The sequence below is a fragment of the Chenopodium quinoa genome, unplaced genomic scaffold, assembly GCF_001683475.1.
Source record: "Chenopodium quinoa cultivar QQ74 unplaced genomic scaffold, ASM168347v1, whole genome shotgun sequence".
In the NCBI taxonomy this organism is placed as follows: Eukaryota; Viridiplantae; Streptophyta; class Magnoliopsida; order Caryophyllales; family Amaranthaceae; genus Chenopodium; species Chenopodium quinoa.
This window is the reverse complement of record NW_018745105.1, coordinates 1850122-1866901: the sequence shown is the minus strand read 5'-3', so window position 1 is coordinate 1866901 and position 16780 is coordinate 1850122. Positions and strand designations below refer to the sequence as shown.

Below are 16780 nucleotides of genomic sequence, written 5' to 3'. Positions count from 1 at the left end.
TAATTATACCGTAGAGATAGACTTAGACGTATTATCGTCGCGTGATTACGCAAGGCTACTCAAACTTACTAAACAAAACCAATACTTTGCAGCGGAATACTCTTATTTTATTAATAATAGACTATAAATAGTAACCATTGTCATGAGTACTAAAAAATAAAACACAAAACCAACATTTCCTAATTCCCGGGACTCCATATGCTCAATTATTGACTCCACCTGAAATTAGTCAACACTGCTTACCATTAAGGTAAACAGGATGAACCAAAACAAAATAAGAAATACGAATTAGCAAAATACACTAGTGCATAATTGAGTTTATGTAACACATGATTAGTAACACTTCTTAAAATGCAAAATATTAGATTTATAAGTAACATTTTGGTAACACTTTATTAAAATGTAACACTTAATGTAACACTTTTAGCATAAGTAACATTTCAAAGTAACACTTTTAAAATAGGTAGCATTTTATGGTAACACAAATATAGATGTCACCTTATTTTTGGAAAAACAAAATAAATAAAACATTGAAATTAAAAAAAATACATGTGTTAATCCCCAAATTTATATCAATTCATTAAAATAGCCAATTAGCCGCCAAAGTTAAAACAAAATTTGGGCCAAAACCGCCAGATTAATAAAAAAACAAACTAGAAGAAAAGAAAATTGCAATCTCTCAAAATTTTATTTCATCTTCATTCCCAATTCAACAGCCCTAGCAACGATAGATAATCGATTAGGTTTAAGCAGAAATCAGTCATCTCCACTATTTCATCATAATATTAGTCTTCTCGCGCAATTTTGTCTGAATTGAAGTTTCTTTAAAAAATCAGTCGTCTCGCGCAATCTGAAATCAAGTCATCTTGGGCAATTTCATCGTGATATTGGTTTCATTGTATTCGTGCTTCTAATTTCAGGTACTTTATGATTTGTGATGGATGGTTTTCTAATTTTTTGGTTATTAACCTTTAATTTTCAAGAATGTATGAATTAAAGCTTTTATTTTTCGATTGAATTGTGAATGGTTATTGCCTTTGTGTTTGATGTGGTTCTATTTTTTAATTGAATTTTTTGATTTGGGTATTTCGAGTTTGGTTTGTGATTCTAAATTTTAATTCTGTGCTATTGGCTTTTTTTTTTTTTGGAGTTCATGCATGTCATAGAGGGCATTCTAGTTGCTACTTCTAAAGCTTGTTTGCATTATTCGAGTGAATTTGTGTTTCCTTTCTTTTTTTTTCATTGCTGATGAAACAATCCATCTTTAATGGTAATTGCCTCTGTTGGGTAGCATAGTTAGTGGATTAAATTTCCAATTAATTCCATATAATGATATAAACCATGATTAGTAGTAGAACTATTGATATTGAAGAAGTGAAAGCAGTTGTTTGTTGTTGTTGGTAATGGAGTTTTAGGTGATAGAGAGCAAAGATGATGTATTTGAGGAGGGATAAGGTTGCTTTGATTTTGTATTTTTCACCATCCACAAATATTTAAATCGTTTATTAGATTATTACAAATTTACAATTTCATGTAGGTCCATGTGTGTGGCTCATAATGGAGGATTTATCTTCGTAGAGGCTCATAAGAGACTAATTGTCCATTTCCTATAATCTTTTAGAGAGATAAATATAATTTCCACCACCATATAGATAGTGTGAAGAACTTCTGAACCTGTTTATGTTATTTTTCATCCTAAAAGTGTACACATCATATGTGTGGTACTGTGATAATGAGTGAGAAACTTATTTTTGCTTCTTCCAAAGTCCCTAGAGTAGAATCTGTTTAGTAGTGAAATACATAATTCTATTGGAACAATACTATTTCTACATGTCTTACTTTATGGGAGTATGTGTCTATGAATATTGTCATCCTTTTAGACATGTTAAAATTATATGTGATTGTTTTCAATCTCTCAATTCGTGTATGTTTAACTTTTCATAAAGGAGAAGAAATAAGTAGTTGGACCAACTTCTTACAATCTAATCATGAATACGAGAAAGGTGTAGAGGATTATTTAGATAACACGTTCTCTACACGAGAAATTGGAGATCAAATTACTTGCCCGTGTAAGGCGTGTTATCACCGCTTTTGGCATCATAGGGAGACAGTGTTCAATCATTTGATTGTAAACGGGATCGAGCATGGCACTAAAGGATGGCATTGCTATGAAAAGGGCAAGTCATCAACATCAAATACTAAGAGGGATGTTGAGGACATGCATGACGATATTGAACGTCTGATATATGATGCTCATAGAGAGATGGCAGAAAGGTATGAAGGTGTTGGAGATGAGCCCAATGATGAGGCTAAGAAGTTTTATAAGTTAGTTGAAGATGGAAAACAAGAGTTATATCCTGGGTGCAAAAAATTTTAAAAGCTATCATTTCTTATTCGTTTTTTTACCTTTTGAAGTGTACTCATGGGATAACTAATATAGAAATTTCAGAGTTTTTAGAGCTTTTTCGAGAAGTGTTACCAGATGCATCCAATTTGCCTAACTCTTTTAATGAGGAAAAGAAATTTATAAAAGATTTGGGTCTTCATTATGACAAGATTGATGCATATCGTAATGATTGTATGCTATATTGGAAGGAGCATGAAGCTGCCACTTTTTGCTATGTTTGTCATGATCCAAGGTGAAAAGAAACACAGACTGAATCCCAAGAAGATATTAACAATCAACCATCTAAGAAAGTGCATCAAGTCCCTGAAAAAGTTCTTTGGCATTTCCCTCTTAAACCAAGGCTTCAAAGGTTGTACATGGGTTCAGAAACAGCAGAGCTAATGAGGTGGCACGATGAAGAAAGAAAGAAAGATGAGTTATTAAGGCATCCTACTGATGGTGAGGCATGGAAAGAGATTGACCAAAAGTACCCAAATTTTGCTAATGAGACACGTAATGTTCGTTTGGGCCTCGCAAGTGACGGATTCAATCCATTTCGAACTATGAGCACACAACATAGTACATGGCCTGTTGTTCTAATTAATTATAAATTACCACCATGGTTGTGTATGAAGCCAGAATTCTTAATGCTATCTCTCCTTATTCCCGGGCCCACCTCTCCTGGAAATGACATTGATTTCTATCTTCAACCATTGGTTCAACAACTCAAAGATTTGTGGGAGTATGGGTTGGACACCTATGATGCGGGGAAGCGTCAAACATTTAAGATGCATGCAGCTCTACAATCAACGACCAGCGACTTTCCAGGTTATTCTATGTTATCGGGTTGGAGCACCAAAGGGAAGTTTGCATGCCCTTATTGTCACTACGAGACTGATCATCATCACTTGAGTAATAGTAACAAATCCTATTATTGGGCTCATCGTCGATGGTTAGATGAAAATCATCCTTGGCGGCATGATATGGTGTCTTTTAATGGGGAAAAGGAAGAGAGGACAGCTCCAGATCCTTTAACAGGGGATCAAATTTCAAGCTTGTTGGAAAACTGGGAAAACAAGTTTGGAAAGTTACAACCAAAAAAGAAATATGTAGATTGTCCTTGGAGAAAGTCCTCTGTCTTCCACATTTTGCCTTATTGGAAAGATTGTGGTTGTCGTCATCATTTAGATGTCATGCACATTGAAAAAAACGTTTGTGATAATGTGCTCGCAACTTTGTTAGACATACCTGGAAAGTCAAAAGATCATCATAAGGCTCGATTAGATCTGCAAGAAATGGGTATAAGGGGAGAACTACATCCCGTGGATGCAGATGACGAGCGATATGTTTTGTTGCCCAAAGCATCATTCTCAATGACGAAGGAAGAGAAAAGCATATTTTGTAGTGTTTTGAAGAAGGCAAAGCTGCCCCAAGGTTGTGCATCAAATATTGCAAGGTGTGTACAAGTCAAGGAGGGGAAAATATCAGGGTACAAGAGTCATGATGCTCATATAATAATGCAACACTTGCTCCTGTCGGCTATTAGGAAAACTTTACCAAAGCATGTTGCTTTACCTCTTATGAGATTGAGTGGCTTTTTTAAGGAAATATACAAGAGAGTCATCAATCCGAAAGATTTGGATCACCTTCAAGCAGGAATTGTTAAGACTCTTTGTGAACTAGAAAGAATATTTCCACCTTTTTTTGACATAATGATCCACTTACCGATTCATTTGGTTGATGAAATCAAGTGTGGTGAACCGGTGTGTGATTGGTGGATGTACCCTATAGAAAGGTACCTCGGAAAGTTAAAATCATATGTTAAAAACCGATGTCGTCCTGAGGCTTCTATAGCAGAAGGTTATTTAGTTGAAGAGTGCTTGATTTGCTCTAGGTATTTGAATGCTAGTGTAAAGAAGCGATCTAAGTGGTTTAACACAAGTCAAGAGAAAACTGATGAAATTGATGAAGAATCACCTTTATTCCCTAAGGCAGGTTATCCTCTTGGGAGGAAAAAGAAAGGGAAGAAGAAAGGGAAGGCATACACTCTTGATTCAGACACAATGGCTCTAGCACATCGTTATGTGTTGTTTAATTGTCAAGATGACCAAGTTGAGAATTACATCAAGTGAGTAATTTTTTAATATCTTATCCATAGTGTTGAAATTTATATTTTATTTTATTACGTTACTTATATGGTTAATACTATGAAGGGAACATGAAGAGTTTGTGAAGAAGAAGTCTAGAGACAAACAAAAAAGAAGGTGGAAAGAGGCGCAAGAGCATAGCAATGAATTCATGGTTTGGTTTAGAGAAAATATTGTGGTGGATAATGTCCCAGATCATATTAAGTGGCTATCAAAAGGTCCTTCTACTATTGCAAGGAGGTACACTGGATATTTTTGTAATGGATATAAGTTCTACACTAGAGATCATGATGAAAGGTGTAAAACTCAAAATAGCGGAGTCTCTTTAACCGCTTTGACTCCAAGCTTCGCAAGTAGCAAGGATCACAATCCTGTTCTTGGTAACGTCACATATTACGGGGCTATAAAATCGATAATTGAGGTCGATTATTGGAGTGAATTTAGTGTTGTGTTGTTTAAGTGTGATTGGTTCCATGTGGAAGTAGATGATTATGGACTCACTCGCGTTAACTTTAAGAAATTGTGTTCTAAAGATGATCCTTTTGTCTTGGCATCACAAGTGCATCAAGTGTTCTATACTCAAGATGGCCTTGAAGAAGATTGGCATTATGTGCACAGAAATTTGCCAAGAGACTTTTTTTATGCCGAGGGGCAATCTGAACACACATATATGAATGAAGTTCATGAGCCTGCAGAGGATGTAATTCTGACTACAGACCATGATGAACACCAAAGTTGGTGCAAAGAAGTTGCTTATGATAGAGTTAAGGTGCCTGTTGACCGTGAAATGATAGATCAAAATCACGAAGAATTTTCTGATATAGATGACACAGATTGGGATTGGATGGAACCATCAAAGTGACATGTTTAGATTGTTTTTTTTTATAATTAACCTTCGTTTGAACTTATTATTTGGATTTGACAAACTATTATTGAAGTGTGCTATTTTTCTGTTTGAACTTGTTTTCTTATGAAATTTATAAGTTAGTGGTTAAATTTGGTGTTGTGCTTTAGAATTTACTCTAACCTTTATTTTAATTGTTAAATTTATTTTAGGTTTGATATTATAGTGATAGTGTTTACATTTGGCAGTTTTGAGCTGTGTGCTATCTTGGTGCTCGGGCAGCAAGCGAGTTGTGTCGGCTTCACTGAGGTAGTTTCTACTATTGACATAATTTCAATGAACTTTTATCTTTGCACTATTAGCAGTCTGAGTATTAGCAAGATTAATATCAACCTCAGACTATTAGATGATCAGAGTTGAGTATAAGGTGATCATACTATTATGTATACTGAAGTTTGCATTGCATTGCTCTTTTTGACAAATAACATGATTTTATGCAATCAGGTGCTCATCCTGTGCTTTTTTTGTGCTCAGGTGCTCAGGTGATATGCATGCTCTTTATGTGCTCAAGTGCTTTTATTAATAATTGTATGAAATTGTGTTATTTGTATTACCTTTTGACTCGGTCTTGGGTCAATCAGGTGAATATAAAGTCAGGGCTGATAGTCTTGTGCTCTAAACCCAAACTTAGTGGACTGAATTTTTACTTTGCTTGATCTGATTGTGTTAAGGCCTAGGTCCTGTAAAATACTATGTAGTATCATCTAGGGTAAATCATTTCTCTTTATTTCCAGAATAGATGATTAATACCTAGATCTTTGAAGGCAAGATCATGTGCAACAAATGTTATATTTTAATCTAGTGCATGCAGGTTATGAAAACTAAGTACGGGATTGTAATGGACTAAGACCACTTCTCAACTAACAACAAGGCCCCAAAACATAAGTTCTAAGCTTACAGCTCTCAATTAGTGGGTTTAGCCCATAACACTCACAGATACTCTACTACAAACTGTTTGCCCTAAGCTTCCCCCCGTTTTCATTTATATACACAATTCCCCAAACTGATCTAGTGGCTGGTTTTGTCTTCACTTGCTGAATTCAGAACTGAAATCCAGAGCTGAATTCAGAACTGAAATCCAGAACAGAATTCAAAACTGAATTCAATTCTGAATTTCAGAACTGAAATTCAAAGCTAATTTTAAATATGGAATTGATTATGAGCATGAGAATTGCATGATTAGAGTTGGGATTAGTCCCTTACATTTTAATGAACCTGATGCAACTACTTGTTGTATGAGTCATGCGTGGGGAGTAATTTGATCTCTTGACTTGTGTTGCATATTTAAGTCTGTCATTATAAATGAGAGTTTTTTTGATGAAATTGTGATCTGACTTGTGTTGAAATAGTGTTGTATATGCTTATATCTTGCTGCAACAATTTATTGTAGAGGAATTGTGATCTGGCTGGTGTGTTGCCTTTTTTTGGGTGTGGTATCTATCAAAAGCTACATTTTCTGCTTCAATGTTTCCCTCCTTATATTCTTTTAACTTAGCAAATCTCCTCACCATTTCTGGCGAGAGAATGGAAATTATTTTAGAGACCAAGGTAATGCTTATTAACATTAGTGGACACTAGACAGGTTATATAAATTCTTGCTTAGCAATTTAAGTATAAAACACATGCTCAAAATTTTTTTTCTCGAATCTGCGAACAGATATCTGCTGTAGACATTGTACAAACTTCTAAACTGACTGCCTTGTGTGTTATTTGTAGGAAGAAAGATTTAGATGGCAGACTATGAGAAACTTAGACAAAAAACTATAGAACAAAATAGAATCAGGATGAAGGATTTAGGGGTTACCTCCATGGCTTATGAAATGAAACAGTCGATGAAGGGATCGAAACAAAGGAAAAAAAGGAAGAAGGTGACAAAAGATACTGACGAGTATACACCTGATGAAGAGGCTGAACTGAACCTCTCAAGTGAAGAGGATGAAAATGAGATAAGGAAAAACGCTATAAACTTGAGGTCTCGTTCAAAGAAGGTGGTTTTTTTTCAACTTAATTTTGTGAATCATAATTGTTTAATGATTTTCGTGAATACTTAATTTCAGGTTGTGGCATTGAGAGAGAAGATAACCACAAACATTAAGGACACGACATCTGTCTCTTCAGAACCAATGGCTAATCGAATTAAGATGCATCTTCAAGACACTGAGAGACAACACATAGATCAAGGGTTACAAGGGAGAGATTCAACGCAAAGAAAAATCCAATTGGGCAAGTCTACTACACAGAAAAAATCAGCAGCAATAATCAGCAAGAGAAAGAGGTTGATATTGGGAATGGTGCCCAAACTAAGACAGGGCAGAGTAAGACAGTGGTTGCCCCTGGTTCACTCAGTGCTTATAGGAAAATGCAAACACAGTTGCTAGAAAAAGAGAGGAGAGCAAAACAAAGTGATTTATTACTACGACGGCAACTACGACCTATTAACATGACTAGTTCACAGCCTGTTTACATGGCTAGTTCACAAGTGCATTTGGGGAGGTCACAAGCACAAAGTTTTTCACAACCACAAAGATTTGGACATGACTTACAAGAAGATTATGAAAATCATATGGGTTCAAATGAACGCATTTTGGAATAATATGAAGATGAAGAAGATGATTTTAGTGAGGATTTGAGTACTCTTACCCCTGAGGAGCTAGGAATAATGCAAGATGTACCACTAATGAATCAAGAGCACGAAAGTGAACAAATAGGTAATGATCACTATCATTCCGTTCTAAATATTTTAAGATAGATATGTTAAGAGCCATATATGATTTTAATGACTTTGTCGAGTTAATATTCATGTAGCACTTCCAAAAAGTAAGCGAACCAGAGGACCAACTATGTGTAAAGATGTCCATGAATGGACATTAGAGGAGCATAAGCCTATTGTTCTTAATGAAATGGGAAAGCCTATTGGTCCTTTCTGATAAGACTGTGAATACATTTACAAGATTCTTAGGGACTTTAGCTCGTAATTCTTCTCTAGCGCCGTTGAACAAGATTAGTTGGCATTATGTTCCAGGCAAGGAACAAATTTGGAGTTACGTGAAGGTATGCACTTTTTTTTTTAACGAATTCAAAAGCTGGCATAATTTATTGCTCCCTAATTTTGTTGTTTAATATTTTACTTAATACAGAAGAAATACATTATCTCGGAAAATGGGGAAGATTGTGTTTTGTCATCTGTGGGAAGGCTTTGGCGTAGATATAAATGTAGTGTAAAGGCAACACACTTTACTCCGTACGACGATGATGGTGATTGGCTGGAAAATCCACCTAATACAATTTCAGAAGCACATTTCAAAGAGTTGCTAGAATTTTGGAATTTGGAACCAGTCCAGGTAAAGTTATGTTGTTTGTTTGCATTTATATTACAATTGCTTATTTCCCTCTCAAATTGAAATGTGTTAAACTATAAACCATGTGTTATGCATGCATGCAGGAAGACAACAAAAAGAAAAGGGAAATAAGTATAGATAAAAAAGATAGGCACACTATGGGTCCTATGACTTTCGCGAGGAAACAACATAAATTGTTATGTTTTTATACCATTCTTCCTTCTTTATCTTTCTCACTATGATCATGTAAACAATATTTATTCAATTCTTATTTGGATGTGTTTTTCTATTTTAGCAACAACTAGATGTTGAAAACAAGCCACCATCCTTAGCACTCATGTACAAAGAAAGTCGTAAAAGGAAAGCAGACAATAAATACAAAACATCTTATGAGCCCACCCAAAGTAACATCGTAAGTCCTGTTGTATGCATATTTTTTTGAATATGATTATTTAATTTGTCTAAAATTATTGTTTGATTGTTATATTTCCATTATAGGACAAGATGGAGGAGGTACAAATTCAAAATGAAATTGATAGAGATGTTGCATACTATGAAGTAATAAATAAACCAAACAACTTTGGCCATAGAAAAAAGCAACCGGGAATATGTTCACTAAGGGGAAAGAGCAACAATCCAATAATTCCCGATGAGTTCTTAAAGCCCTATAAAGACCAAATTGTGAAAACTATAGCAGAATTAATGAAGACGCTCAAGCAAATTGATCCTGAAGTGTTGAATACTTTGACATGATCACTTGAAAATGTGTCATCTAATCCAGAACTTACAGATCATATTCCCATTGTACACTCTAATGAGCAACAGCGAAATGAGGTAATGGTTAATGTATAATATTTTAAAAAGCACTAACTCTTATTATTGAATTATTTCATCTTTGTTCTAGTTGTTTGATACATGATGCTTTCACACATAGGATCAAATGGATGAAGATGAAGAATAGGGATAGCAACTGATGATCTACAAGAACTTAATTTTATCGCTTTTTTGTTGCTGCTACCGCTGTTTTGCTGTTGTTTTCAGCTGTTTTGCTGCTGTTTTTTTGTTGTTACTGCTGTTTTTTGCTGCTACTGTTGTCTATGTTGCTGACTCTTGCTCATTCGGTTTACTGCCACTGCTCTGCTACTGCTGGTTGCTGCCAACTGATGTCTACTACTGCTAGTTGCTGCCAACTAATGTCTGCTACTGCTAGAAGCTTCCACTATTGTCTGCTGTTGCTAGTTGCCGCTAAAGACTGCTGATGGCAGCCTCTGTTACTACATCTGTCGTTCTGCTAGCTAGTTGTGTAGGTGCTGCTATACATTGTTATTATTAATGTTTTATATGATTATCGTTGTCTTTTTTGAAATTTGGAAGTTTTTTTTGTTTTTCTTTACTTTTTCCAAGCTAGAGATAGAACTTAATATTCTTTGTGTTTGGATTATTATATTGTTTGGCCAAACATTAAAATTGGTGTTTATGGATTTTTTTTTTTTTTTTGTGAGAATTATGAAAGTATTTCAATCCAAATTGTTTTCTATCATGTGTTGATTACTTACTTATTCATATAGTTGTTGTACATATAATTTTTTTCTTCTTATATTTTAAAAAAATATAGTAACTAATAATAATAATAATAATAATAATAATAATAATAATAATAATAATAATAATAATAATAACAACAAATGTTACTTATTAATCTATAAAGTGTTACATTACTTTGCAAAAAGTGATACATAATGTCGAATAAAGTGCTACTATATGTCGTAACATGATTGAAAAATGTTACGTAATAATCAACAAAGTGTTATGTAAGTTCGAAAAAGTGATACATAATGTCGGATAAAGTGATACTGTATATATGATTGAAAAATGTTACTAAAGATAAGTAAGTGTTACATAAGAAATAAATAGTAACACTTTAAAAATGATACTAATCATGCTAAAAGTGATACATAAAAGGGTTTATAATAACACTTTTGAAAGTGTTACCTAACGTTACCCAAAGTGTTACATTAGACCTTAGGTAACACGGGCCGATGTATCACCCAATAAAGTGTTACCTATTGTCTATAATAACAATTTTACCACTTTGTGTAACACTTTTAGGGTGTTACTTAAGGTTAATTATGTACTAGTGATATGCTAAGTAGGATAAGTGCAAGATAATTAAACTCAATTTATTAGCAAACATGCTTTTGAAATCAATTCCATCCTTTCCAATATTTAAACCAATAATTCCAACTCAAAATTCCAAAACCAATTTCAATAACCAATTTCAATAACCAATATCAATAGTCAATTCAATAAGAACAATTTCTCAATAAAATCCAATTCCTTTAAAACCAATTCCTCACCCAAGTGTGCACACCCCCCAAGCTAGTCTCCTTATATTACAAGGCTATCCTTGAGGATAGACCCGATCATACAATTCCAGGGCCTTATCAATAAACCAAATCCGCATAGTGGGATTAGCAACATGCTTGTAAAGCATTAATAATAATAATTCAATAAATACTCTTTAAATCCAATAATTTCAACTTTTAAAAATAATAATTTAAACTCCTTTTTATTTAGTTCCACACGCTTTCAAAATCAAACCTTTTAAACATGAATAATAATTTTAGTTATTTAAACCATGATATAAAATCAATACTCAAATTTAATTATTAAAGCCAGTTATTTAAACATACTTTTATTTCATAAATCATAATTCAATTCAATATAATTTAATTCAATCATCATAAAATCATTCAAACATACTTATTCATACCAATCACTTTCAAGGTATCTAGCCACCTAACATACCTTGATCCTTGATTAGAAAAATCACACAAAAGGAACCTCAAGAATCTTGATCGAACACACCCTACAAATAAATATAACCTTAATCAATATAAGGTTAACAAATAATCACAATAACTAAATTTAAAACCTCCCAACTATATGTACATGAACCTTTTAAATTAATTTCTCATAAATATCATTAAAAATATGATTTTATTTAAATAAAAGTAGTTATGATAATTTTTATAAATCTCCCATAATACTAATGATTAATTGAATAAGAGAAAATAAGAAGAAAAGATAAGAAACCAAGAAGAAGAGAAAGAGGAGGTGGCGGCAAGGGGGCTGTCGGCGGCAGCAGGTGGTGCCGGAGGTGGAGGGCGGCTGTAGGTGGCGCCGGAGAGGAGGTGGTGCACGGTGGAGGTGGTGCGCAAGGAGGAGCAAAGAGAAAGAAATAAGAAAAGAATTTAAGAGAGGTATAAGAGAGATTATGAGAATTAAAGTGAGAGTTTGATCATGAATTGAAGGGGTATTTATAGGCTATAATGAGCATGAATTATGGTAGGAAAATGTAGGAAGAATTATGGCAAGTAAGGTTTATGGAATTACTTGGAGAAGTGAATGAAAGAAATATGGAAAGTTTCGATATTAAGGTTATTGTGTGTAATAAATTAAAATATGGAAGGTATGTTTGTCATGAAAATAATATGGAAATTGGAATTACTTGGGGAATAATTAAGAGGAATAAAAGGTAGGAGATCAAGTATTAAGAAGATGGAAAAATAGAATTAAGGAAAACAATAGATATTTGGGAGATAATTAAAAATACAATTTACCAAAATAGATTCCCCCAAAATAATTCAAGAGGGCCGAAAATCTTCCCCCTAGTAGTATTTAGGAAGATTTTTGCTCGGTTTAAGGAATAAAAATAATTGTGTAAATAATATAAAATAATTAATTTAATAACTAATTAATTAAATACCAATTATTCACCAATAAATAACTAAGAAAATCAGATTTTCTAAACATAGAAAATTCGAATTTCCTAGATAAATAGGGAATTTTTGGCCGTTTAATATAATTAATAAAATATAATTTTGCTTTAATTAAAATGTCTGAAATATATAAATAATCCGGTTTTTAAAATAAGATAAATGGATTATAAATCTTATCTAAAATAATAATTAGATATCAAAATACTTTTGACGCCAAAATTCAAATATCATTTTCCAAGTAACAAATTTAGTAAAATTCCTTTTTTATAAAATAATTCCTAATTAATTAATTAGAAAATACGTATGAAAATACAAGGTATTATAGTTGAACTATTTATTTTAATCATGATTTTGAAGACTTGTATTAATATTAAAGCTTTATATTTATAATCATATTAGGCTCCAATAAATAATGTATTATAATTTGGATTTTTTTATCGGATCCAAATAATTGAACTTTAATACGGATTGGATTGGGAGAAAAATTCGGAGTAGATCGGATTGGGAATTTGATAATCGAATAGTATTTTAGATTGGATTGGATTGAATTTAGACTAAATCCAAACCGAAAAACGAACGAACACCCTTAACTTCAGGTGTTAACACCTTATTCATAACTCCTAAGATGTAACAAAGCAAACGACATAATAGTCTCAACTTGCTATGCAAAAAGATTAGCATACCCCTTTTGAAATGCTTTTCTAGTATATCAATATGAGAGGCTTGCATATTCCATAAAAATGACCAAGCCCATCCAACATTTATGCACATTGTGCCTCTAGGTGTAGCAGACCTAGGCCCTATTCTTTTGAGCTACTCTGCTTTGATAAGTTCTTCTTTATTATGTTGAAATCTGCTCTGCTTTAATTTGTTCTGCTTAAAAATAATTAATAATAATAATAATAAATATTTAATAATAATAATTAATAATATTTAAAGATAATAATAATAATTGTAGAAACCTGATTGTGTCTCCCCAAAAACCAAACCCAGTGATGAATAATTTTCACGTCATTTGATTATCGAACGAGGTGAAATGTGAAAGAGTCTCGTGATGCAACTGTGTTTTAATAAAAAAATATTTCTTTCTGTTTTTAAAAATATTTCTTTTTTTGTGCCTTATTTATGGGAAATGTACTTCCTAATTTAGTTTGGTCCATTATATGGGTACAATAATAGTGTAGTTGGATAGGGCTTGAAAAGAGTTTTCCAATAATATATTAAAAGCCCAATTCCGATGAATAATGAGGGAGGTATGGCTAAAATATTAAATTGGGCCAAAAATGGTTTTATATGGCCCAATGATCAAGTGGAGGGCCCATTAATAATCGTTCCTAAATTTATTAGGAATTGCTTTAATTTTCTAGAATAATCTAGAAGGTTATTTTAAATTCTAATGGAGTTAGGATTAATAATAATTTTTTTTTTATTATTTTTAGAAAAGATAAGGAATTTAATTTGAAATAAAACAAGTGTTTTAGAAGATAAAACTGATTTTAAATTAAGATAATTACGAAGTCTAATTAACTAATTATATTAGGAAAAGGACTCCGTACATGATTTTTATCCTGATCAAGCCATCGCGTTGCGGAGAGCCTTTTGCGCCGCGATAGGCTCTGTTATAATTCGAGTCGGATTCTAACTCTTTTCGAAGCATTCCGGATGTTTTCTCTATAAATAGGGTCTTTTCCCTCGTTTTTAATCATCAACAATCATCTAATTCTAATTCTCTTCTCTCTTCAAAGCTAGAAGCTTGTTATTTCTTCCTCTTTCTAAACTTGCCTTTTCAAATACAATACCGCATTCACGAGACTTAGGCACACCTAGCCAAGCTTGAATTTGCCTTTGCCCTATATGTAAAAGGTTGACAATTTCTAAGGGTTTGGTCCCAAATCCCTATTTCAATTATTTAAATTAATTGTTTGATTTAATATTTTCCTTGAAGTTACTATCGTGTGTATTGTTTTGATAGAAAGAGATACGTGGCAACAAAGTAATATAGGAAGCATGCTTAAATTATATTAATTCCTAGTATCATGTTAGGATGTGTAACACCCCCAATTTACTAGCTATTAATAAACAATAAACAAAGGGAAAATAAACAACCTTTAAATAAAATTGCGGAAGCATACACCTAAATCGGAGGTATTACCGCCACACTCGACAACTTGTCAAGTGTTAAGGCTTACAAAAATCCCAATAATTACAACACAATGAATCTAGGTGAGCTATTTACAACTTTACAAACTCGTTATATCATACTAATCGATCACTTGAGCTCCTTTAGCTACGATCACTTGATTAACTTGCTTAAACAATCTTGACTGCTCACCATTAAGGACAAATTCCAAAATAGATCGTTGTAGGGCCACCATAAGAAAAAAGACATGACCGCAAACACAAGTAGCAAAACAAAACAACACACACGTTAGCAAAAGCTGAGTAATCACCACATATCAGAATACAGAGTATAATAGGATAATCAACATTACTAGCTCAATTAAATAATGTAGTTCAAAACTACATAACACATTGTACTCTGAAAATAACCTTTATCAACTCAACGTCGAATAATAATACGAACCTTTACTCAATATATCCCATAAGTGTGCCATGCTCGTTGTTCTATACCTAGCCTTGGACATGGGTAATTCGAATAAAACCAACAAGTATAAAAACTTGAATACTCTCAATAACTAGAAAACACCTTAAACCAGACTACATACGGGTCAATTCCCACTGTAGGGGACCATAGAAAAATAAATAATAAAGATTGTACCTCATTCTTAACTTATGATCATTATCTCATTACCAACATGTCAAGGACTAAGGTATATAACGCCGAGCCTCAAACCAATAACAAAATAATAATTCTCAACCTTTTGATCTCACACATTGATCAAATAACCATTCACAAATTAATTTATAATATCTCAATATTGGCACATGTTCCCAAATAACATAACAATTCGATTCGTAATATCTCAACTCTTAAAACACATACTAATAACCCAAATATAATCATATCTCAACCCAAAAATAATACTCTGCATTTAATAACCCTAAAACCTCAATAAAACAATACTCCCTATAAAAACAACATTAGAACCCTAGAATAAAACATAATCAATAATAAACAATAAAAGTAATACGATACTCATATCTAATCAAATCATATAATACCAATAATCAATCATATACATATACGAACTTGATCACACGAATTACAATTATAAAATTTACACATAATAATAATACAGAGTGCAAATAATAAATCATATCACACGTAATAATATGAAATATCAAACATGTTAAAGTTTCGTGTGATTACCTTTGGACGAAATACTATCAAACTACTATATTGAAAGCAAGAAATAGATACAAACATCTCGTGGGCTTTCTTTACAATTCAAGAAATAAGCTAATGAAGATTATTGGTGAATGAAACAAAACTCAGGAAACAATTTTGGGTTTTGTTGAAGAATCCCACGCACACAAGAACACGAAAACGACGGCTTCGGGTTGTTTTACTTTTTTTTTAAAAAATAATAATGTAGGGTTAAAGGATATAAATACTATTAAATAAGATAAGAAAATAAATTTAAAGCATACAACTCTAATTTTATAATTTGTAAAATCATAAAATATACGGGTATTACAATCTACCCTCCTTATAACAAGTTTCGTCCCGATTATTAATTCTTAATATCATTTTAGGATGCTTTTATTAATTCCTAATATCATGTTAGGATGTTATGTATTGCTTTCTAGTATCATGTTTAGGTTGCTTCCTATTTTCTTCTATCATGTTAGTATCATGTTAGGGCTAAAGTTTTGATTTTCAATGTTTAGTGACATGCTATGATTTTTTATTAATCATGTTAGTATCGTGCCTAGGATCTTGCTAATATTATTATGCTTTGATGAGGATATTATTATGATGATTGTTGTTATTATGTTGCTTGATATTATTGTTATTGCTTGATCATGCCCTCTCTCGTAGGTTTAAATCGAATTTGTGTTTGTAATCACGCTTAATAAGATAATTACCAATTTTGTTTAGGCTAATATGATTTTAATTCAAGTGATTGCCAATAATAGATTTGTTTCTGCATTAATATTCAACTAACATAGATTAAATAGGTTTAGGATTAATATATTGATTGCATGTTAGTCAGAAAGCGCACATAAATTTGAGAAGAATAAAGTAGAAGCCTATTTAG

The 16780-nt window shown here is 32.6% G+C and overlaps 1 protein-coding gene across 3 annotated transcripts; it reads left to right on the top strand.

The window, feature by feature from the left end:
* The first annotated feature begins 355 nt into the window (after window positions 1-355).
* Window positions 356-10315, top strand: LOC110709974. 3 transcript variants are annotated; one of them, XM_021888233.1, is made up of 9 exons: window positions 356-920; window positions 5626-5686; window positions 7154-7409; window positions 7495-8145; window positions 8243-8488; window positions 8575-8778; window positions 9071-9187; window positions 9274-9609; window positions 9956-10315. In XM_021888233.1, exons 5-8 carry the CDS (start codon window positions 8333-8335, stop codon window positions 9526-9528), a joined length of 732 nt encoding a protein of 243 aa, XP_021743925.1. In that variant the 5' UTR covers window positions 356-920; window positions 5626-5686; window positions 7154-7409; window positions 7495-8145; window positions 8243-8332; the 3' UTR covers window positions 9529-9609; window positions 9956-10315. The 3 variants fall into 3 exon arrangements, with proteins under 3 accessions (XP_021743925.1, XP_021743923.1, XP_021743924.1); XM_021888231.1 differs by having other exon boundaries at window positions 357-920; window positions 9710-10315; XM_021888232.1 differs by having other exon boundaries at window positions 357-920; window positions 7154-7425; window positions 9710-10315.
* Window positions 10316-16780: the final 6465 nt, after the last annotated feature.

What these genes read in the sequence shown, in the direction of transcription:
- LOC110709974 (XM_021888233.1), top strand. Translation starts at nt 8,333, where the DNA reads ATGAAATGGGAAAGCCTATTGGTCCTTTCTGATAAGACTGTGAATACA. An exon ending in AAATTTGGAGTTACGTGAAG is followed by an intron (nt 8,489 to 8,574) that starts GTATGCACTTTT and finishes TACTTAATACAG; the next exon opens with AAGAAATACATTATCTCGGA. An exon ending in AGCCCACCCAAAGTAACATC is followed by an intron (nt 9,188 to 9,273) that starts GTAAGTCCTGTT and finishes TTTCCATTATAG; the next exon opens with GACAAGATGGAGGAGGTACA.